We start from the raw sequence: 24830 nt of genomic DNA, 5'->3' as shown, positions 1-24830 counted from the left end.
AGCTGTGTTTGAGTCGTGGCATCAATGTTATTCATTATTCTGCTTTTTAAACAGCTTGAAAGCCTCTTTTTTTTTCCCGCAACAACGTTCCCCGCAAGAACCTCAAGAGAAACCCAAATAAAAAAAAAACAACAACAAAGAAATAGAAATTAACATACCAAACATGTGAACAGTCTGCAAATCGTGTTATTTTTCCATTGACTGGCATACAGTTAGACATTAGACCTCAAAGCAGTCACTCATGCACACACACACACACACACACACACACACACAGCCACACACACTCACACAGTCTGTGCATAGACCCAGGTTTGACTTGTGGAGTAACCGGTAATTGGAGCCGTTTCTCCCTCAACTCCCCGCTGTGGTTTTTCCTTTAAAAGGAAAATAACCATTTAACCCATTTGTTGCTACGGCAACAGAAGCTGGCTCCAGGCCGAAGGGCTTAGCATCGAGATATGTAGAGAGAGAGAGAGACAGATCAAAACATCTCGTTTCCATAGCCCAATTCAGTGCCTGCTATCAGTAACGAGGTAAACAGAACAAAAAAGGCAACCATAGATACACACTGCCGGGTTACACTGACGATAGAGAGGTTTCAAAATCTATTCATCCTTTCCAAATCACCACCATCCTTTGGCAGACAAATCAAATCTACATTTAATATTACTGATTGCACGTTTTCCTCATTAAATCATTCAATCGTTTCCCTTACTCATACACACAGTGGCCCAGAAAGTCAACGTTTCAACTGAGTACGTTAGTGTCACAATGACCTCAGAGCATTTTGAAAACACACCTGCAGGCAGGCAAAACAGGAGCGACAGCCTGGCATAAAAAGTTTCAATTCAGGAGAAACCAAACAGATGGATCTGATAGTAGACTGTAAAAAACAAATAACGCAGCAAGCAATGTTTAGCTTAAAGATGGTTTTCAGAATGCTTCTGCCTCCAAAGGCCTGTTTGTCAATGACAAATAACTGCTGACAAAAATGTTTACACTTTGGGTCAAGTATACAGAGTAAACTAAAACTGCTGCATTCAGAATCCCACAGAAAAAAATGTGGATCAGGTAAGGTATGTTTGAGTCAGGGTTGCACATATAAATGCAACTACAACCGAAAATTTAACTTCACAAATTCCTCTGAAATTATTGATTTCATTGTGAAAAAAAAAAAAAAAAAACAAAGAAAAAACTGTGAAATTTAAATTAGGTGTGGTTTGTGTTAGAATGCTTCTCTTACTCCTCGTTAATTATGATAAATAATTTAGTCTGAGGTAAGTTGAAAAGAGTAAACAAAGAAAACAGTAAACTAAAAACTTGAATTTGGTTTGCATTGAAAAGGGATTTTTTTTTTTGCCTTTTTGTCCAAATGCCAATTAACTGTTCATTACCATCAAGAGAATAAGTAAACTCTGGCAAAATTTCAGGATGGTTATCGTATCAGACGTGTCAATATTTATTTCAAAATGAACTTGTTTGTGCTGTTTGTTGTCTTCCTCACTTAGTTATGTGTATCTATAGAGACCTGCAGAGTCGGGGCCTGCGATCAGTTACAGGGTTGACAGGGAGGCATCCAGAGCAGCCAGCCACAAGCATGACACAGAGAGGGAGGGGGGAGGCTTCGACGCTCTGGTGAAGGGGGGTGAACTTGTTCTATTGCACATACGGTTCTGCCTTTTCTTCACACCTGGCTTAAAAAAAAAAAAAAAAGGAAAAAAAAAATCTCACAGTTATAAACAGGCAGCAAGTAGCATTATTTTAGTTTTTGTAAAAAGGGAAATAAAGAAGAAGCAGCTACAAGTAAGGGAAAAAGCGCTCAATTAAATTGCAGCCAAAACCAGGATATAATAATATTAATAATATTAATAATCATCAACAAGAATATTCACAAAACAACAACAATAACCATACATAGCTACACAGGCATAAAAGGTAACATTTACCTGTATATATATATATATATATATATATATATATATATATATATATATTTCATATATATATATATATAAAAAAAAACAAAAACAAAAGAACAACAGTGTAAAATTGATTGTCATTTCAAGATAAAAAGCATCAAAACATCCAAGGCATCAACAGTGAGGAACAAACCGAACTATAAAAAGTGACGAGGGCCGAAGGGGAGTTTCACAGAACTGAAGCCCAAATGAACAACAGAAAGCACGAGGAGGGAACACGTTTGGTGCACATCATGCGTCGGAGAAAGCTTTCGGCAGCCTTGAATGCAGAACAGCAGCGAAACAGAGGCAACAGTTTAGCACAGGCCCACGCCCCCCTCTGTCCGCCTTTAGGTACCTCTGCTTGCTCCGACTCCCCTTCTCCAACCGTTGGGCTGCGGCGTTCACGTGGTCAAGAAAAAAATGGAAAAATTCATCCGATGCCGGAGAGCTGAGACACAGCTTGGGCAAGTGGCTCATTGAGGGAAAAAGGGGAAGTGGTGGTGGTGGTGGTGGGGGGCTCCAGCAAGTTCCACGCCTCACAAACGAAGAGCACAGCAAAGTGCTGAGGAAGGCTTTGGCCTGGCGTGGAGGGTAGGACAGCGCCGAAAGGAGCGGCATGGCTTTGATTTGACCGAGCCCTGTGACCAAGAGAGGTAACTCCTGAAAAGCTTTTGAAGCAGAGTAAAGGGGCGTTGGTGAGTTAACACACACACACACACACTCACACTCAGTCCATACATTCACACACAAACATACACAGGAGAGTAAATCCGTCCCTGAATGTGCCACGCAACGGAAGTCTTCTTGTTCCACTAAATCTACAGGGAGCTCACAGGAGGGAGAGAAAAGTTCCTCCTTCCATCCCAGAGAACCAACCACAGAGCGTGCAGCCTCTCTTTTACTGCCAGTCCTCATCGTCCTCATCCTCCCTGTCTGATGAGTCGTCGTTGGTGCTGTCCCCACTCGCTTGCCGTGTCCCATTCTGCTGCCGAGCAGCCAGGATGGCGGCGGCTTCAGCCGCTGCTCTCGCCGCCGCTCGTTCCTCGGCCTCTTTCTGACGCAGCGCTGCCGCCTTCTTCTCCTGCTCGGCGTGGCTCTTCATGTGGGCGCTGCGGCTCTTCACCTTGTAGAAAATCCTGCAGGAAGAGGTCAGAGAGGTTATTAATGACAGCACTAATAAACTCAGGGCTAGAAATGGCAATATGATTCTGTGACTATGTAATCGGGCCTCTTGATCAGAAAAAATGTAATCATATCAATTCCTTTAACGAAATGAGCAGTTGTGATGCTGCAGGGGTGACGATGCAGAAAGCAGAGAAAGAAGTGCTTTGTATAAAACTGAGCTGGAATGATGCCACGTTGCACTGCCATTCAAATACATGCAAATACCTCGCAGATACTACTATTTACCTCACAACCGTTGCAACTGGAGAGAAACTGCCACCATGCTAACTGCCTTGATTTGTAAAGTCTTTGTTCATATTGTACACACATAATTTTGAGTATTATTCTACACCAGATGGACGAGGTTCTTTCACTGCAACATTTTCTCTTTCTGCATTTGGTACTTTTTTCCCCCCACGGAGGCTCCACAAAACACTGAGCTCAAAGTTCAGTACGATGCTTGGAGATAAACTCTGGTAACTGAGAGCCGACTAGGCCAGGTTACTCTCCAACTCAAGATTCACAACAAAGCACCAGGCCTTACAACAAGAATTACTGACATCATCGATTGATCTGCTAATTATTTATTCATTAGGGTCTCAAATTGCTAATTTTGCTGGATTCACGTTTAGCTTCCAGTTCTATAAAACAGAGATTGGCTGGTAATACCTCTACCAAAAGGGTGACTGAAAATGAAGAGCGAGTAATTGGCTCATTAGTATACTTCTATAATAAAAACACTGCAGTGGTTCTGCACTGGGGACAAACTCTTTTGTACTAAACCTTAAAATTTCTGCAAAATGGCTGATAAACCTGGTTGGATTTCTCTAATATAGCTCATCAGCCTCTGTGGTGGTGGATATAATGAGCACACTTCGGGCAGGTGGGCTCTTCAGGCGATAAAGTGTAGATCTTGTCGTGTCACCGGCTAGAGCGGCATTGACATGAGCCACGATGCACCATATCTACTCTGTGTTTCAGTTGCTAGGACACAGTTGGCAATAACAGGCCCTGTGTTGCCAGAGGACAAGCCGCTATTTAATCATAGCATGGCAGGACAGTTCGATTCTTTCAAACAGACATCACAAGACACAGTTGCCTCTATTTACGAATAAATACCCGAGTGGGCACGAATAATCCTTCCTGCAGAGTCTCTGAATTTTACACCTGGCTCGTTCACGCTAAAGCTGCTTAGTGACTTTGGTGTAACTCTCAGCTTTGCGCAAGTAAACGGAGCTAGAGCAGCGTCTACAACACATCAGCAGTGACTGATCACCGACCTGCCACATTTCTTGCAGGGGAACTCTCCCTCCTGAGCGGCCGAGCCTTTGTTGCCCGTGGAGGGGCTCGTCCGGCGTGGGTTGCCGTCGTAGCGTGGTTTAGAGCTGGGATGTGGTGGAGGTGGGGCGTGGACGACCCGGGACAGCGGCTGGTCCTTCCCCATGTCCTCCTGGCTTTTCATGATCAGGACGGTCCCAGGCTGTGCATGCACACACAGAATAAGAGGGAAGTGTAGTTAACAAGAAAGCTCAGATTTAACACGGTCACTAAGAGCTGTTGAAAAGATAATAATGAGCCTGAAACTACTTTATGATGACTTTTTACGCAGTTTAGTGTTACTAATGGCATGCAAACACATGGCAGTAAACAAACTCATGGACACAGAGTTAGAGAAATCAGCAACATTAGCAGCCCGAAACTTTTGCCAAATGATGTGTACTTGCTGATGAAATGCAATGGAAATTTGTTTTGGTGTTTTTTTTGCCAAGTCATTGTTTACTGACATACATAATGGAGTTACACAATCCTGAGAGGGCTGACATCAGGTTACGCCCTCTAAACATCCAGCAGGGGGAAGCAGATTCACTCAGGATAGGTCCACAAAGGGCTCAAAGGGGACAAAGTGAAATCTGCTGAGGCAAACTGAGGATCATTTGATCATTTCCTCTGAAAATAATTATTTTTTTTCCCTTTTGTGTGAGCTTAGAAGAGATCTTTGTGTAACGCAGCCTTTGATTTTGTTTAATTTCACATTTATCTGACTGTATCTATGTGAATGGAAGTGTGTCCAAGAGGCATGCGGGTTTAGGTTAATCTGTGACTCTAGATTTGCCCCCAAGTGTGAGTGTGAGTGGTTGTGTGTCTCTGTATGTCTATATGTCAGCTGCCCTGCAGCCCTAAGAGAGATCAGCAGTACAGCTAGCGGGTGGATTTCGGAACAATTCTACCTCTACGGTGAGACTGCAAACATGCTTTACTTGAGTCATATTGAAATTAAATTGTAGTCAGTTACGTCAAATGAGACCTCCAGGATGAAGACCGTCTTACCCTTACTTTGCTAGTATTTCAAGGGAAATTTCCCAACAGGAAGTGCCAAAGTGTGTTATTATCAAAAAGATTTTTCCTTTTGGAAGATATTTATGCGAGCGCAGAGACTAGGTCAACATGAATGCAGGGACTTTCATCAGGGGCACTGTCACCTCCGACCAAATGGGAAATGGCCATTGTTGGAAAGTACAAATGACTGATGTCACTGTTGCAGGATGAAATCTCATTCCAAAAACATTTTTATCTTATCAGCGGAGGCAAAGATCCACGAACAGGAACGTGATGGTGAGATGCCAAACAGCAAAACCTGTTCGATCCTTTTATCTGCTTGTTCTACTTAAGAGTCTTAGCTGAACCATTGGTTTGTTTCACATGCGAGAGCCAATAATCAATTGCACACTCACGTTTTCCGTGGACTGCAGCGTATGTCTCACCCTGGTGGGGCCGACATCCTGTTTCCTGTCAGCTGACCCTTCCCACTTCCTGCTGTCCTCCTCCCGCTGTGGCTCCAGCCTCTGAGAGCTCTGTTTACCCAAGGAATTTGAGTTTTAAGACACAAGCTTCTGGGAAAGAAACTCAGAGCTCCACGCTGAGTGATAAAATCTCTGTCTCATACATGTTGTCTTTCACTTTGTGACTTTTATAAAGACGTTTATTACTTGTACTTATTTAAAGACAGCTAGTGTTGCAGGAGGAAAGAAGGTTACTTGATGAACATGGGAAGGTTTCAAACTTTCCCATGACCATGCCACACACATTGCTGTGTGTGCATGTAGCACAGTTTCCTGAACAACCACAAACTTTGCACCTGCATTGTTTCCATGGTGGGAAGAAATCTCAGCATCTAATGTTAATAAAAGGAGAAGTGCGCTGTGTGAAGAGTCAACTGATCAGTGAAGACTTTCTGAGTAGTTATTTCTGAATTCACGTTTTGCAGTTTCACATCTAAATAAAACACTGCTGTCCCTTCCTGTTTAATCATATCGCTCTGCCAGAAAACAGCCAGATTCATCCACGTACAACCATTTTAACTTGTTTAATTTGTCAGTTAAAAAAATTTGCATATTGGTTGTTACAGTGAAGTAACTTTGGGCAGCTTCAGGTCTATATATCAGGAACAAGACATTGGTTCCTGCACTACATGCTATAGAAGACTTAACTGACCTTCTGGTCCATCTCCTCCTCAGTGGTCCTGCTCTCCAGAGGCTCCGTCTCCCCGTAGCTCAGCGTCCCGTTGCGTCCAATCTTGACATGTTTTTTGTACGTGTAGTAAAACTCCACACACTGTGCCACTGTCTTCGTGGACACCTGTAAACACACACACACACACACACACACACACAGTTAGTGTGTAGGTGTTAGTGTCTTAATTTGATTTCATGTTAATGCATGTTATTAAGTACACACATACAAGACTTTTAATGGCAATAGAGAGCAGGAAAATACCAGGAGAGCTGTACTGTTTGATCAATTACCTTTAATCTGCTGTTCAGTTCATTGTATCTTTTATATGATGACCACTTGAGTGACTTACACATATTTAAAAAAGGAAACCCTGAAAACTTTTACACTCGAATGACCAAAGCGGTTTCTGATCAATATCCCAAAGTTTCCCACAGGCTAAGAACACACTTGTGGCAGTGGGAGACCAATGTGCTTTCAGACTCATGAGAAAGTCGAATAGTTTTGCATTGTTGTGGAAAAGCAGTAATTGATTGTGGCATGGGAAATGATTAAACATGGAGACAACATTGTTCTAGGGTGACTATATTTTCCCCTTCCCTGCCCGGCCAAAGGATGTCATTATGTGCGCACAGTGCAAAGTGGGACGTTTTGTTGACTGTGAAACTACCAGGTGTCGTACTGTCAGCCATGACAGCAGAGGGGTTTTGATTTTGCTGTCCTTTTATGTGAAAGTGCAACATGTACCTGTTTCTGCACCATGAAGAAGTCCTTCTTGTACGCTGTGATGCCTTTGTTGAACTGGCGCCTCTCAGCTGCCGTCCAGCTGTCTGATCCTGAGGGGGGCCGAGGAAGATGTTTCAACAGGGAGGAGAGAGAAGCAGCCAGTTTAGAAACACTAAATCACATAGCTGCATCTTCGCTTCATTCTGGGTGTGAGAAGACCCAGACAAGTTCAGTGTCCCTCCTCCCCCCTTCCTTTTAAAACCAAACACATTCACTCAAATCACTTGATGAACAATGACTCTCCTGTCTGCTGCTTGGGATTAGCAGCATGCTGTAAACCCCCCTCCCTGTTCCCCTCCTTCCCTCATCAAGTTGACCCTGACAATCCTCCACAGTCACCCCCTACCCCCACCATCGACTCCAACAACAGCAGCACCACACTGTCGCTACTGCAGCTGCCACGACTCTGAGACTCAGAGAGTCCATTACTGTTTATTGATAATAAGACAGAAACGGGCGGGGACTGACAGCAAGCACAGACACACACGGATGCGGATTTTCCTGGTAGAAATTTGGATTTTTAGCAAATTATGAACATTGGTTTTAAACTTCTTCGTGCACCAGACTGGTAGGTTTACCTGACGGGGAGCCAGAAAAATACATCTAAAACAGTTTTGTCAACTTTCTGTTACAGAGCCTGTGGCACAAAAAATATTGGTGCAATAAATCTAAATCTGAATATTATAATGACCACTTAAACAGTTATCTTTTTTCTTAAGTCATCCATGGACAAAACTGCAACTTTGTAATGTGTAATCACAGTCACATTACATTTCTGTATTTCTTTCACCTGTTTCAGTTTTTGGCAAGTCATATCCACTTATTATAAAAAAGGGGTGAAAAAAACAAAACAAAAAAACCAACAATCCCAAACATAAATTCTGATAACATTTTTATATGACATACCTGAGTAGTGGTAGTTTGACAGATGATTAGACTTTGGAAAAATTGGATTCTTCAGCATGAGGAGCGACAGAGCAGCCTGAAAAATAAATAAATAATAAACATTACTTGAAGGCGACACTAGGCCCATTCGCTGCCTTACTGCACAACAGAGATTGATATGAGCCTTGATAGAGATTTCTGCCAAGCAGCCTTGCTTTGGCTGTATTAAACCCTCCAACTGTGCTTTGTAAAGTTGCAAAAACACTTGGAGCCAAACAATGACTCTCACAGGTAGGCAGGGAGTGAGATAACCATCGTTCTTATTTTCCTACAAGCATAAAGTACCTGAGTGCATCATACTATGATGATCCACTCTGTGGTACTGTCGAAAAAAGAAACTGTATCACTGTGTATGAATGCTGAAAGATGAGACCGCTGCAGAGAGTAGGCGCTTTGACAGCAAACCCCCCTTCCCCAGCTCCCCTCCCCTCCTAATGGTTTCCTTGACAACGCTGGACCAGAGCTGGTCGCTAGGGCCTGATATCTCCAACAGTATAGTAGCACAAAGCTCTGACAGCTCTGAGGCAGGCATCGAGTCAAGTCCCGCTTGTGCTCCTCTTCAACCATAGAAGAAGTAGTTTAGGATCACTGCTTAAGTCACTCCAGAGACGGTGTAACACCAAATTTAAACATTCACTTTCTCTATGAAATTAGGTCTTTCTGTGCTGATTTTTTTTTTTTTTTATGACCACAATTTTTCTGAAATGTGACCATAGTCCAAAACTGTTACATCACTGCAAATTGAATAGCTTTGGGGTTTGGGCATTCAGGGAAAAATAAATAAATAAATAAATCATAGATATCCGATGGCATTAGAAAGATAAAAATTGTGCTGGTGATGTTAATACATCTAGCAATCAATCATATGGGGGTGTGACAGCCAATATGTTTAAGAATGAAAGTAATTGTTAGTTGCAGCAATAATCTCTATTTAGTAATATTGTTATTACTTGCATTCAGATGACTCAGATAAACTTTCCAACGTTTAAGATGAAAGCTGGTCACGTGTGTATCAACTCTATTCTGAGATACGGAGGGCTCGATTTTTCTTTTAATATTCCAGCATCCATCTGTAGCCATTGTTTCAAACCTCCTACTGTCATATTCCCTGACTGTATCTGATTTTGTTTTGTTGGTATTTAAATGGGGGTGATGTGACCGGGAAACAACCACTTGAGAGGTAGCCTTGCAGCACTTTACAATGACAGCTATTTGGCCTTATAACCACAACCAGCACAGTACACATTGTTCCTTTTTTACTGTTAAATCCACTCAGCGGCACAAAGATTTCTCCCCTTAAGTCATTATTGTAGCTCTTTTATACAGCAGTTAAAGATGAGGTCTGGTTTCTCTTGTAGGGTTACAGGCTCGCTGTGCAAACTGAAACTGAACTGTCCCTGATAGTGATCGCTCATGTAATTAGTGGTCTGACAGTGATGCAGTAGTTATGAGATACAGGATGTATCATTGCTGCAGTGCAGGTTGGGGACCCGTCTGGCCAGTCTTGGTGACATCTGACTTGGTTTGTGAATGCAAGCTGGAATATTCACAGCTTTTCCTGACCTTTCTGGAGTATCCAGGACTTGGGTGTTTTATTTGGCAAGTTGCTTTAAGGAAATGCATGCAAATTTGACACATGCATCAAAAAAATGTGCACGGTAACCAGAAGTGCAGGATATTGTACAATGTTCTGCATTTCACCTGACATCCTGAAGATAGAAATCTCACCCTTTCAGTATGTAACATGAGGGCTTGACATTTGTGTTCTAGAATATGGCTACACCACATGAACATTGAAACCTTTAGTTTATTAAATGTCAAAAGAAAATAACAAAAAAATAAAACAAACAAACAAAATTGATTAATTAATGAATTAATAATTAATCAATTATAAAAAAAACTGATCCTTGCTAATTTTCTGCCAATTGACTGAGCAGTCAACTGTTGTTGCTGCTTATGTGTTTGACACACGGCAGCATCACTTTGCCTCTGGCTAAATAACCAACCTGGTGTCAGAATACCACAGAGTTTCAGTATGGAGTAAAAGTGAAAATCTGCAGATCAGTCACTTCCGTTCAGTAATCCCTATGAGCTCAGACAAAGGCATTATAATGCACTCACTACATCTACATGAGGACAAGAAATCACGTTAGTTGGAAATAGCCAGTAAGAAGACGTGAGCTTGGGCACGTGAGTTTAAAGTAATCAGACTGTTTGGATCAGTCTGATTACATGCAGCCGGTAATTAATAAGATTCCTCCTTTACAACGCATCATATTTTGGAATTGCGATAGCTAGATGTAACACTTGGACATGTTTTTGTCATTAATTGTAGTTCATATTGAATTCTTTTGGCTACAAGGCCATGCACTTGCACGAATGAAACCACAACCCAGTTAGAACAAGGTGAAAGGTTCCCCCCCCCAAAAAAAAAAAAAAAAAAAAAAGAAAATCTGACAAAAAATAAAGCTGTGGGCTGGGGGAACCAGTTTCCATGTGTACATGACACCTGAGGTTGGTGCAGAAAAACAGTCAGTAATGAGCTTCTGCCCTCTGAATATCCACGGTAATAAATTATATCTAGGCTTGATGTAAACAGCAAAGTGTAACTACAATATTTATCTGTGGACTGTGCATATATATATATATATATATATATATATCTCCAAGCTGATGGCATTTTGTTTCATTAATCTTTCTTTAAGTGTGGGATGTGGTTCATGTCTGAAATCTTTTAAGTTCTACTAAACAGGAATGCAGATGTTGCTCTTTTTATGAGTCAAATTGATCTACAAGAGGAAAACAGGCTGCTGTCGTGTGTGGGCCAGAGGGAAACGTGAATAAATCGGAACATATAGCACATTTCCTGTTCATTTTTCTTTTTAATCTGTCAAATCCCTGTCCTGCCGATCAATACGGATTGTTCTGCCAGACTCACCATTATGTCCCCTTTGCATTTGTACAGACAATGGTGGGCTAACTCCTGATTGGTGCCTCCTCCACACAAAACGCTGGAGCAGGCCATGTGCATGAGGTCTTCCACTGAAAGGGACAATGCATGATGAACAACAAAGACGAATAATACAAACATAATCTCATAAAAATGATACTAAAACTCGCCAGAGTACTGAAACAATGACATATGCTTCATAGTACATATTTTATTGTCTCATTTCCAGTGTTATCTGCAGGCTTAAAACCGGTTGCACAGAAATAGACCCGTATTGCAACAGTCTGATCATGAATCATGTCGAAATCATTATCTACAAACTGATAAAAGTTACTTCTTTATATTTCAAAAAAGGAAATGACACATTTTAGTCTAGAAGGAAAACTGAGAGTGTTTCAGACAAAAAGAAACTGGTGATTGATACATGTATATTTCTAATAGACAACCTGTCTGAGAAAATTCATGCTCCTGGTTTCAGGTGATGTAGCAATAGTGAAATTATTGGTAGTTACCTTTCTCATGGAAATCAGGCTTTTCCTCCAGCTCATTCAGCGGAGCCCAGACCAGATCGGCACAATGGTGATCCAGCTCGACAGCTGAGCGCTGCCTCAGCTCTGGCACCTCGGCCTGGTACCGTGACCCAATATTTATCCGTCTGGGAACAGGACATCAGTGTGAGCGACAAGGCTGGAGGCCGTTCAATTTGAGTTTGATCAAAAATTAATCAAGTCATTCTGCAGTTAAGAGGCTTTTATTTACTCTTAAAATATTCACTAAGTCAAGACATCATATGTCAATATCAAATTTCTTGCGGGAGTTAAGTTTTATTTCTCATATCCTATTTTGCTTTCCAAGCTTTACTTTCTGCTGTGATCTTTAAATAGCCATCAGGAGATTGCTGAGGTCACTTGTGCTCTCAGTGCTGCAATTCTTGCACTGTTTTGAATTCGAGCTGGTGATACAGCTCTACTGTGCTCTTGGCATAATGAGTAAAATGCAAATGCATTTCAGAATTTGTATTTTTTAAAAAAAGAGAACGCATTTCTGGAATTGACTGAATTGAAAGTAAATGGATCCTCTTTCTGCTGTGAGACAAAAGGTCGTGGCAATACAAAAGAGAGTCTCATAATCCAGCCATTGCATAAAGTCACAAATTATTTCTCAAGAGTCTGAATACAGAGATGCAAGTAGTGAAAATCAGTGTCTGTGTTCAAACAGACAATCCTGTTCAAGCACGTTCGTTCCCTCCCTCCCCTGCATTTCCAGTGGGTGTGCAGTATTTCCAGCTGAGTGAGAGTATGTGTATTCTGGCTGCCTCCCCCAGGGAAGGTGGGCTGCAAACAGTTGAACTGTGATGCCTCTTGTGTGTTTGGTACACCGTACCCAGCTGAAACTGTGATTTATGAGAAGCCTCGCTGGCTCAGCCACAAACTAAGTGCTGAGCAGCTGGCACTAGTCAGGCAACAGCTTGCACAATGCAACCCCCCAAACCACCACCACCACCCCGTAAACAGCACCTCACTGTGAGTGCAACTACAAAAAAGATTTGTTGACCAGTGTTTACTGGGTCAAACACCCGGGTCTCTCTGATGCTCTAATTGTCATGAACACCCCAGAAATCAATGGCCCTCTTTAACTGTTGGATAGCTTGATTGTTGGTGATCTGCTTTAGATTTTTATTAAATTGAATTTATGCTTCTGTTTAGCAGCTTTGATTGTATTTGGAGCAGTTGCTGTTTGCAGTTGCACTTCCTAACGCAGACCCTTCACATTAAAAGTGCCTGAACTGGTGACTTTTGTTGTGAAACAGCCACAGGAAAGGCTATATTTCATAGGTTAGAATATACACAAACGACAATGTAAATTTTTTAAGTATATTTTCTGTATAAAAAGCAAAACTATATTTGTACATCACAAATGTTTTGCGATAAGGCCTTCACATATCATTAAGTTGTATAGAAGTATGCCTTAAAGATTTTGTATTGAAAATGGGAATATCACGCATGTGCGGTTTAAAAGGTGCAAAACAAAGAGAAAGATGAATATTCAAAAGTCAACCCGAGTATGTTTGACTGAAATGTTAACAGATAAACCAGTTCTTCTTGTGTCGTCATTTTAGCCGTAATTTGATCAGCTTCATGTTAAAGCATTCACCGAAGAGCTCGAGTGCAGGCCTCTGGTGCATTTACTGCCATGAGTGTTTTGTCATTTGACCGATAACAGGGACTTGTTGTGGCAGGATGCGTTACACTGAGGGAGACATTAAGCTGGGCAGTGAGATCAGAAGGTGAATGCTGCCACTAATACTGGCTGTGGATGACGGGGCAAAAGATTCCAGTGGTAACAGTGGTAAATGGGCGGGACGCTTTAAAGGATGGGTTTAGAATTTCAAGTAGTCCAAGCTCTCTTTCAAGACATTTCATGATTCTGCCCAGTGTTATGTTTTGAATAATTGATTGCAGAATTACTACACCAGCATGCGCTTGAGAAACCATGTCATTTATCTGAAAATTACACCATAATATCGCCCCCCTCCCCCACGCTTTCCATGATGGAAGATGATGACTTTGGGATGTGGAGAGGGAAAATACTCACGGCTCAATGCTGACAGGAGTGGCCTCACTCATAGCAGACAGAACTGGTGGTGTGATGTCGCAGCTGTCTAGAGGGGCAGCAACACAGATTTCACCTCAGTGATAGTTTCAGAAAAGGTTTGTATCATAATCAGTTTTATTTTGATTTACAGTAAAGGAAGTAGGTTTAAAAACCAGAATTTTAACTGGCGAAGTCTGTCAGCCATGTTTAATCTAAACAATTTACTTACAAATCATACATTACTGCTAGATGTTCATTTGTCCATGTTTGAATTTACAGTTTAAATGTCCTGTGGTGAATTCAGTGAGGTTTTGTGTACTCTCTGTTTTTTTTTTTTCCCCTACTTACTTGAACGCAACAAGCTGCGCGTGGCTGATTTGGGTGTTGCAGGTGGTGGCAGGCCTTGGCCGCTGGCTGCAGCAGCCGCAGCAGAAGACAGGAAAGTGGAGAAGTAGAGGCCTGAACCCTCACGAACAGGGCTGAGGATTGGCGGAGGTGTGTAAGGGGGCATGGTGAGGGGGTTGTCAGCCAGGCGCACGGGGGAACGTAGGTGGCTCTGGTACGGTGTGATGGTGGAGTAGACAGGCGGAGCGATGAATAAGCCTGGTTTAGGTGGCGGGATGAAGAGAGGCTCAGGGCGGGGACGCCGTTTGGACTTTTTGCCATCGTCGTCTTTCTCGCCCTCTGTGGCGCCGTTCTGGCGAGAAAGGCAAAATTATTTCAAAAAAGGAATTTCTTTGTGCACTTAGACTCATCGTATTTCATTTCATGAAGGAGCACACACATACCCACACAAAACTCAACATTTACACACAGCAACACAGCTGCCTTTATATATGTCTATCCAGAGAAATCCCAGAGAACAAGGCACCCTGAACCTCAACTGTGTGGTACATAATGTACAGTATGGGAGTGCTAAACCCTGATAATCTGCCTGATCTGGGACAGGGCAACCAGTTTACAAAAGCCCCCTCCCCAAATGATAGAGAGAGAAAGGAAGAAAAGTGTTGACAACTAAAATGGGGGCAGGGGAGACATTGAGCTTGGTGGGGGGAAGGGAGAGCATGTTGGTGGGGCGATTTGTTATAAATGCTGGGATCTAACAGCTGGAGTCGAGGCCAACTGAAGTTGGATCCAAAACCATTATTTGACTGAGATTAACAGTGATAAACAAATGTATGGAGGTGTACGTTTATATAGTTTAAAAACCTTCCTGGGGTGTGAATTATTAAAATGAAAAGCCAGCAAAAAGAAACCAGCTCAGAACTAAAGTGCACCGACCTGCTCTGGGCTCTCGGATGAGGAGTTCCTAAGGGAGCGCCTTCGGGTGACAATGACCGAGGGTTTGTGGTCTGCACAGCCGAGTTCCTGGGCGTTCGAAGGCCTGTGGGGCCAGTTGGAGACCAGGGTTGCTTCATCTCTGTCAGGGGAGGAGGGATCCTGCAGCCGAACCGGAACAGACACAGGGATGACAAGCGGCAGAAGGTTGTCATCTCGAGTCCGCTTCGCCTCCGATTCAGTAGGGCTCCATGGTCTGTGGGGCTCCTGTTAAGGTGGATTTAAATGTTACAGTGCGATTTTGCCTAAGATTTGTCTTAACTGTAAATAATAATAGACACATTTCACTGTATTTTTATATTTTTTACTTATTCATTCATAAAACAACAATCAGATTAATGAATGATGAAAAAGAATGGTTAGATGCAGCCCCGGAATAAAGGACAATAGTACATCCTCAATGTTAAATACCTCTCGGGGGCCACTCAGGTTACTGTAAAAGCTAAAGACTGAACTACAGTGAATACCAAAGGTGATTTTATCCTGTTGTTGGTTTGCTATAAAGCCATCACAGGAAACTGCAGCTCACAACATCAACATTTAGGTGACACATTTTCAAATGCAACATTTCATGAAATCAACTGGTGTAGCTGATGCAGTGAACCACCCCATCAAAAACACCACCACAAGTAACGACAATTCAGTCAACACGCTAAACAGACTGTTACCAAGTAGCTCAAGTCACCACTAAACCAGTCTGTGATGTATTATTAGAGAATAGAAACACTTCGGAAGAGACATCTATACCAAGCATTTCAAAATAAAGCAGGATTAAGATGAAAAATGTGATATTTCCATGTTTCAGCTTGATGTTGCACTGCTATGTGTAGTACTTCAGTGACAGATCTGACGCACATGTCAAAGAAACCATCCACATAGGCATTCTTCAGATTTTTTTTCCTTTGAGAAACCATAATGAGTGAGCACGAGGAGCCTGCTTGCTTTAGAGTGACAATCGACCCCAGAGCAACTTCAAAGCAGACCACCACATCAGAGGCCTTTTAAAGACGAGTGTGTTCTGCTGCTGCTTGCTGCATCTTCATGGGCAGAGAGGCATGCGGCAGTGTGGGCTACGCTGAGTCTCTGCTCATTATTGCTGGTGGAAAACTCCAGTCCCTACACCGGAGTGGTGGAGAGATATTCTGCTGAGCACTGCATGCAGGACAACCATGCACCCCTCCCTGCTCAGAGCTCAGAGAGAGAGAGAGAGAAGGGTGGGGGTTGGCAGGCAAGGCCAGGCTGGAGTTTCTCTCCTTTGATGGGGTGGGGGGAGGTGTGTGTAGGCATGTAACCAAACACACCGTCTGTATGATCAGCTACCAATGAGGCAAATCCAGGGCACAGCCGTGCTGAACTACAGACATACTGACTGTGTACTGTTTGGAAACAGGACTTGTTGCACAATCAAGACATTCAGCAGATAAACAGAGATAAGTTTAAGCCTTCACATGGCTCAGTTAGAGGCTAAATGCTTCCTTCAAAACATTTTAAGGGAGCTGGGAAGTCACAAGTGAAATAATTTATGAAATATGTGTGACAATATTCACAATGTAAAGACTGTGGTCTCAGATTTTCCCCACAAGGCAGAGCTGTATCCTTCATTGGTCTTCATTAGTCTCCACATTTCTTCTAGCCACACATTAATCACAAACAAAACAAGTTTTGGCAGAGTTTTCTTGGCAGTGGGCTGTGTGTTCCAGTTCCCGCTCTTGTTCAGAGAGCTGAAGTCCCACTACAATTATAACCTAGGATAACACTAGAAAAATAGATCTCTGGTTCTCACCAAGATTTTCGCAATTAAGACTTCCAGCTTGCAGCGATGCTTTTAGATATAATTTGCTATGTAATGATTGGGATTGAGAACATTCAGCCCTTTTCTATTTAAGGTTATTTCTGTGGTTCTTTTCCTTGAAAGGAAACAGCTGAGAAACAGATGACTGAGCAAAAGGGCTAGGAAAAGAGTCGCAAAAAGGAAAAGGCAAAGAAAACCCTAGAACAAAAACTAGATGAAGAACAGTAAAATGGCTGAGCATTTACCTTGACGACATTAGATGGCAGGGACTCCATTTCTGAGGCTTTCTGAGCAAGGGTTTCCAGGTTGACTTCCTGGGACACCCTGCGTTTCCTGCGTGTGCTCTGGATGACGCCCGTCGGTGCTGCCTGAATGTCACGGGCCCCGTTCTGGGAGCCCTGCAACCCTGGGGCCGCCTGTTCCGAAGAGACGGTGAGGAAAGGGTTGTCTGATGGCGCCCCTCCTTCCTTGGAGAGCCGTCGTGATCTTCGAAGCTGCTGCGATTGAAGCTGCGTCTGAGGTTGTGACTGCGACAAGGGATCACACTGGAGAGGGGGCTGCAGGGGATCTGATGACTGCAGGGGTTCTGGGGTGATATCTTGGATGATGGGTTCCTGGATCTTTGGGGGACCTGGAGCAGAGGACTCCTGGGAGTGTACCACCACAGGCTGTGGATGTGGGTGTGCATTTTGTGCGCCAGTGTAATAGTCAAGCACATGAGGGTTTTGTTGTTGCAACTGCTGATGTTGCATTTGGTGCTGAATATGGAGCTGTTGCTGCTGCTGCTGTTGTTGTTGCTGTAGCTTTTGTTGCTGTTGCTCATGCTGTATTTGTTGCTGCTGCTGTAGCTGTTGCTGTACATGCTGAATGATTTGTTGTTGGTGCACATGCTGATGGTGCTGCGCCTGAATTTGCTGCTGGATTACATGATGTTGCTGGCGCTGTATTTGCTCCTGCTTCTGCAGCTGCTGTAGCTGATGTTGGGGTTTTGTTTGAGTTGAGTAGTTTGGAGGGTTCGGTAGAGTTGTCCGGTTACCTTGAAAGGTCTGATAGTAGGCTGGCAGGTGCTGTTTGGGCTGACCAAAGGCCAACTGGAAGGGCTGCAAAACTGAGCTTCCTCCTGGATGGGATGTGCTGTGCTGCTGCGTGTTCAGTGCCCCAGGTTTTAAGGTTTCCTTAAAGGCCTGGGCCTGCTGTTGCTGCTGCTGCTGTTGGTGGTGTTGGTGTTGTTGGTGTTGGTGTTGTTGCTGTTGTTGTTGGTGTTGTTGGTGTTGTTGTTGGTGTTGTTGTTGGTGTTGCTGTTGTTGTTGCTGTTGTTGTTGGTGTTGTTGCTGTTGTTGCTGTTGCTGCTGTTGCTGCTGCTGCTGATCCCCCCACTCCATAACTCGAGCTTTGACTACATCCCGGTAGGCATCCACTGCAGGGTTGGCCCCGAGAGGTTGCTTGTCCGCAAGTCTGTTTGGGGGCTGTTGATGTGGCTGTAAGCCAGAAGTCTCGTGCATTGACTTCACAAATGCATTTTGGGTCCTTGAGTCTGTAACATTCACTCCTCCTATGTAGTTTGTAAAGTTTTGTCCCCAGTTACTCATGGCAGTCCAGGAGGCAGTTCTCTGCTGCAGGGACTGTGATGGCTGCTGTTGACTTGGCTCCTGGTGGGCCCACTTCATAGGAACAGTCTGCTGATAATGACCCCTGCTCTGGTCCCCCTTATCTGGGCTAAAGATAACAGAATTGAGAAACATGTGAGGGCCTTCTGGATTGGAGGTCACAGTACTTGCAGCCTCACTCTGTCCAGGATCTGAGGCAGTAACACCTGGGACATAATAGGACCCTTCAGGGTGCTGAGTAGTCTCCTTCATTGCTACAGTTTGATCGTTGAAAAATGTGATGCGTTTGCCTGTTCTCTTGGTGCTTGCTTTCTGCTGGGCTGGTACACTCATGACGGGCATGAATAAGCCGAGTTGTGTGAATATTTTCAACCAAACCAACTGCTAAACTACCCCTAAGAGTCACTTCAATACACAGAAAAAAATTAAAATAAAATAAATAAAAAAAATAAAAAAAGCACAAAACTACATTGGCATCAGTGGAAGTAGGAGTCAGGTCGACCAAGATAATCTTTTCTTCTTCTCTAAAGTTCTTTGTGGCCCATTCAGAGTTTGTCTGCCTGGGGTGGGTAGATCCAAAGAAGTCTGTGTGTTTTTCTCACTCATGGGCAACACCCTGCATAGAGAAAAAGAGAGGGGTCAAGCATTGAACCATCAGACTAAAGGGGTCCCCCACAGGGGGCTCTCATTATCATCCCTGCCTCAGCCATGTAAAAACCTGTTGTTTGCTTTTTCAACAATAGACCTCCACTGAAAGGTATCGGGTGTGAGGATAGAAGAGGGGAGGGGGTAGGGTTTAAATGGTGTCATTATTCGCTAAGCTCACATGATACAGGGATAAGGTCCTGCATGCAACTGTACACGATTACCAAAGCATCGGTACATAACATTCCTTAGGACAGCAGCTAGCAGAGACAGCTAGATCAATAGTTCCTGGAAATGTCATTACAGGATATAACTGCACTTCATTTCATGATAGGCCATGACAGCAGCACTGAAACACAAACACACACTTAAAAATTGTTGATCAAGGCCCACTTGCAACTTTAGCACCTTTATACACCTTCGACAGAGAGGAAGCTTCCTTTCCCGCCAAATAACCCGAACAAAGCGGCAGGTAGATCATGACAGAAACCACTCTGCTTTTTACAACTATGTGACTCATCATAGGCAAAAGAGGGAACTTGTGCCCTTTGAACCGTGGCTGCAGACTCAGAAAGTAAGGGCAACTGAAAGTGAGCATGCATGAGTCACGGTGAAAAGATCTACACAAGCGCGAAAAAGTCACAGTGGCCTTGGAGGTTTAGATAGCCTGAAGGGAGATCCAGACAATTGCTATGGTAACCTGTTATGATTAGTGAAAGGGAGAAACTACAACCAGGATTTGGAGCAGATTTTTTGACACAGTGCCGTCTGCCAAGGCTTGAGATGCACACAGATTGCTGGTGTTTCTGTAAAAAAAAAAAAAAAAAATCAATCCTTGCTCAGTCTGTATAAAAACTGGAATCCTGCCTCTGTTATGCAGCAGGCAACAACCTAAACAGAAAAAGAGCTACAACTTTCTAATTGCTGCAAAACCTCCAATAATCAAAGCCCTGCAGGACTCATGTTTCACAAAACTATTTGTCAAGGTAATTATAAAAATGAGTAAGAGAATCTCTGCAACATGGGCCTTGGCTGTGGCTTTTTCTGAGGACTTGGTGACTGGCAGTTGTCACCCTTAACTCCGTTGGCCCAGTAAAACACAAGCTCCCTAAAATAGACAGCTGCAGCTGTTCAGACCCTGCACTGGCTCGGAGGCACCGCTGACTGGGGAAACTGAATGGCCATGCAACGTTGCTGTGCGAGTCCGTGTGTGCATCAGCAACGCCATGTGATGTTACACACGCCTGTTGTCATCCTCTTTGTGGAGGGGGGGGGGCGCAAACAAAAAAGTGCACGTCGGAAAGCCCATTTGTTTCTTGCAGACCGACCATGCATCGCTCCACCTGAGGTGAGGAATTATCGTGACGCATCACAAGTGCAACCTTACACAAGCCAGGGGTTTAGCCCAATAAACACACCAACACGTTAAATTGGCTTAAAATAAATGTCAGAGCATCATTAGCCGCTCTAATCCATCGCCGTTTCCTAATTTACATCAGCCGACATATGCGGCCCGCTCTGTGCCACAGACGACAGATAAAGAAGACAGAAGAATAAAATAAAACGTAAAAGAACATGCTGAGTCCTTCCACGACAGGACTCTTCCTGGACACCTTCCTTCCTTCCCTCCCTACATCACTTTCCGCGGCCAGCCAGCTCAGCGCTATTTACGAGAAAGCCTTTGTTGCAGAAAACGGATTATCCAGCCACTAATGCCCGAGTCCCGCTGCAACAGCCCGGACCGACAATGCAACACCGGCACGACCCACACAACCAAAACACCGTCGATCGATTCAACTTGTCAACGCGGTTAATACGTCATATGTCTCCTTCTGTTGCAGACATCCTCGCCGACCCCCCCCCCCTCCTCCCTCCCTCCCCTTGGCTTCTCTCCGGCGAGGTAAACAAAACTTTGTCAGCGAGCTGCTGCTGCTGCTGAAGCCACAATAACACGCACCGTCGAGCCCCGACCATCGACCGTCGGACCCCCCCCCCCCCCCAAAGATACTCACCGTGTTTTGCGGGAGAAGCTGTCGATAACGCACACTCCACAAGGCCCGCACAAAACCGACCTGCGGGGATGACTGCATACATCCCCAAGGTTGACTCATGCTATGCTGCTGACCTCACTCACTGGCACTTTTTTTTTTTTTTTTTTAAATCTCCCCTCCCCTCCAACCTTCTACAACCAACACACCTCCCCTCCTACTAAGTCAAGAGGTGTGTGTGTGTGTGTGGGGGGGTTGTCGGTGCGTAAACACAACACAGTCCTGCTCGATTGGAGACGGAGAGTTAATGCGCACGGACGTGAACGCACCACCACCGCTGTCTGTTGCACGTTATTGCATTAAGATTGCACAGTAAAAAAAAAAAAAAAAAACTCTCACTAGCAAAGCGGCCTTTTGCTGATCAGCGACTCTCTCCGTGTTTGTCTTCTAATCCCCCCCCCCCCCTTCACCACCATCATCACCACCACCACCACCGCCGCCGCCATCATCATCATCATCATCATCTACTTCCCTCCCTCCCTCTGCCACTAGCTCACTAGGCCACACCCACTTCCATGCCCATAAAAGGACTTCCTCTGACATGGAGGGCGCCGTAATTTACTGAGCAAGATCCTTCTCAGTCCATGCGGGAAATTCCAGCACACATGGGAGGACGGCGGTGCTGGAGGGGAAGGGCGCACCCGGTTACACATTCACTTTCCTTAACACACACACACACAGAAAAGAAATCGCACCCCCCTCCCCCCAGCGTCTTCTTTTTAATGAGGATTTTCGTGTGTGTGTGTGTGTGTGTGTGTGTGTGCGCGCGCACATGACACATCACACAGCTTCTTATTCATGGAGGCGGCAGAAGAAGGCTAATGCTCAGCGTGTGTAAGGAAAATAAATGTTTATATTAAGCTCACTCGAAATTAATTACGATTTTGAAACTGAAAAAAAAAAACAAAAAACATTTTGAATCAAATCTGATTACATTTAAAAGATTTACTCATTTAAATTGAGAGGAGAGAGAAAGGATGCATTTTGAGGGTCCATTCAGTTTTGGCATTTTCGTGTTGATAAATCTTTCCTTCATGCATTAGATGATTTGGAAGATGTCAGAAAATTGAGCCAAATGTCTGTCACCACTTCCAAGAGCCCATGGTGCCATCTGCAGCTGTCTCATTTTTTATTATATCAAATTTGTCCAACTTAAATTGATTAAAAACAGAGAATGGAAGCAAAACTCGACACTGACGCGCAGGCTTGTCTGTCATATTTGCTTGGGAAAATGGCTTAGACAATATATTGTAAACTAGGCCAAGATGTTGCAAGGTGATCTGTGGCCTATATTCAATGTCAAACAAATAAAGCAATAGCCAAGATTTTTTTTTTTTTTTGAAGTGACTATGATCATCAAACAGCCAACTCTATAAAGCAGCCATGACACGAATATACAATCAGTTCACTCTTGAACTTACTGAAAATGACTTAGCACTGATAATTTATATTAGACCTAAACTCACTGAACTGTGTGGGCAGTTTTGACAGAAAACATCTGGATATAAAAAAAATAAAAAATAAAATCCCAGGTGTAAATGATAAAATGAACAACTGCTGAATTACATTTAGCTGACTTACTTTAAGGGTCTTCATATTGTGTAGAGTGGGACACCTACGCTTCATCTACAATGACAAGTATTAAAGTCCTCTGTGAAAATGACCTATAAACAATAGGAAGTCAAACTGAATCACTATTGGTATATGATGACACCATATCTTGTCACTGGACATGACAAAGCATGTGCCAGTCAGACTGTGCAGGACTGTAGTCTCTCTAGTGGACTCTCTCTTCTTTCTGGCCCTTAAAATAACATGCAAAGCCTAAAAACATTCACAGATGCAGTCGACAAGAAGTGGAGTCAGCCTGACATGGCTGAGACAGATGAAACTGTAACTGCACTGGGAATTGTAGTGTGAGAGTGTGTGCTGGCTTTTGCTGGAGACACTACAACAATTAGCCAGTTTATCAATTTGTCGACAGACAGAACATCAACTGGCCATTAATAATATGAATAAATCTTCCTGTATTATTTTTCATGCGATAAATAAACAAATAATCCAAAATTTTCATTTTGTCAGCCTCGCAAATCTTCATATTTGGGCAGCTGAAAACATTTTTGGGAGGTTCTGTCTATTTGCCCAATAAAACTATCAATATGAACACACCAAAAAGGGCTCTGGGAAGTTCTGATCTTTTAGCCCCTGAATTGAGAAATATGTTAGCAATTCAATCAGTAATTAAAGTACTCAATAGCTGCAGCTCTAGATACCAATCCTGTGAAAATCTTTGCAGTAAATTAACATTTGAGCAGGACTGATGCTATACATAAAAATTCACAACATAATACAAACTTTTAGCTACTGGTGATATCAGGAAGTAGTAATAGTCCAAAATTACTCTTCTCTAAAAGTAAAACTACACATCCTGGACTCAGGCACCGTTAGATTTTCACATTTAATACTAATTATGAATGCTTTATCATGTTAGAAGTGTATAAATATTGTATAACTTGTGCCACCCCCTTTTTGCACACTATCCTGGTGGCCTAGTTCTCTGCATATTAATCTGGAAAGAAACTTCAGTTCTAATGAAATAAAAATAATAACAATTGGAAAAAAAAAAAAAAAAGAAAAGATACAATACTGTAATGCTGCAAAGCAAAGACACAATCAAAACATTTGTGTAGTTTTCACCACCACATGCTGGGTGTTTCTTTTCTGGTATTTTAGGGGGATTCTGACATTTCGTTTGTGGGGTGGGGAGGGGAGGAGAGGGAGGGGGGGGGCAATTGGGGTTAAGGCAGGTGAATCTAGCTACATAGCTTCGAGTTAAGTGCAAATAAATGATGAGTAGCTGCATTAAGAAGAACACCTAGCATGAGTTGGCATGTACAGACCATTAGCTTTGCAGTACTTACATTAAACTCTGCCCCTCCATGTGACACCAGCCTTCATTTCCCTGTTTTCTGACGGCGTCCTGCAGCTGCCCCACTCAACAGTGAGCCCCCGTGGCTGCACTTACTGATGATAATCCTAGAAACTTTTATTCTCAATATTATTTCAGATTCCTCCACAAGGCGTAACTTCCCAGTTCCACTCGGAGACACTTTTCAAGCTAGCAACAATCGATACTGTATCACTCGTTTTGTCACGTTTGACGAGAGACGGAGGCCGTTTCCTATGAAAACGTCGATCGTGATAGTAAAAATAATAATAATAATTATTAATAAAAAAACAATTCTGCCGATGATCGATCGCTGCAGCATTGATGAGCCGGGATAATGATCAGAGCTGCTGCGGAGGGCGCGTACCGTTTCTGATTCTCTGTAGCTGCCTTAACGGCTCAACTGCAAGTTAGGGGAGAGAGCAAATATGTCTACCAAGATGGTAAAGCCCCTGCTACACCAGGACGTTGGGGGAACAATGTCCACTTTCCTTTAACCGCAGCACATTACCACATTTAGAGACAGCAAGCATCACCCG

General features: G+C 43.3%; 1 protein-coding gene across 7 annotated transcripts; it reads right to left on the bottom strand.

Moving 5' to 3' along the window:
• Positions 1-2052: 2052 nt before the first annotated feature.
• On the bottom strand, positions 2053-24672 carry mideasb (mitotic deacetylase associated SANT domain protein b). 7 transcript variants are annotated; one of them, XM_029493085.1, is made up of 14 exons: positions 24266-24672; positions 19121-19267; positions 17290-18760; positions 15196-15459; positions 14263-14611; positions 13915-13981; positions 11832-11974; positions 11308-11411; positions 8331-8406; positions 7386-7474; positions 6621-6764; positions 5861-5980; positions 4409-4608; positions 2053-3100 (listed from the first exon to the last, which is right to left on the bottom strand). In XM_029493085.1, exons 2-14 carry the CDS (start codon positions 19126-19128, stop codon positions 2863-2865), a joined length of 3273 nt encoding a protein of 1090 aa, XP_029348945.1. In that variant the 5' UTR covers positions 19129-19267; positions 24266-24672; the 3' UTR covers positions 2053-2862. The 7 variants fall into 7 exon arrangements, with proteins under 7 accessions (XP_029348945.1, XP_029348942.1, XP_029348939.1 ...); XM_029493082.1 differs by having other exon boundaries at positions 17290-20102; XM_029493079.1 differs by having other exon boundaries at positions 17290-19267.
• Between the last annotated feature and the right edge of the window lie 158 nt (positions 24673-24830).

Source organism: Echeneis naucrates, chromosome 22 (genome assembly GCF_900963305.1).
Source record: "Echeneis naucrates chromosome 22, fEcheNa1.1, whole genome shotgun sequence".
In the NCBI taxonomy this organism is placed as follows: Eukaryota; Metazoa; Chordata; class Actinopteri; order Carangiformes; family Echeneidae; genus Echeneis; species Echeneis naucrates.
Note: the sequence above shows the minus strand (reverse complement) of the source record. Positions and strands in the feature narration are given on the sequence as shown.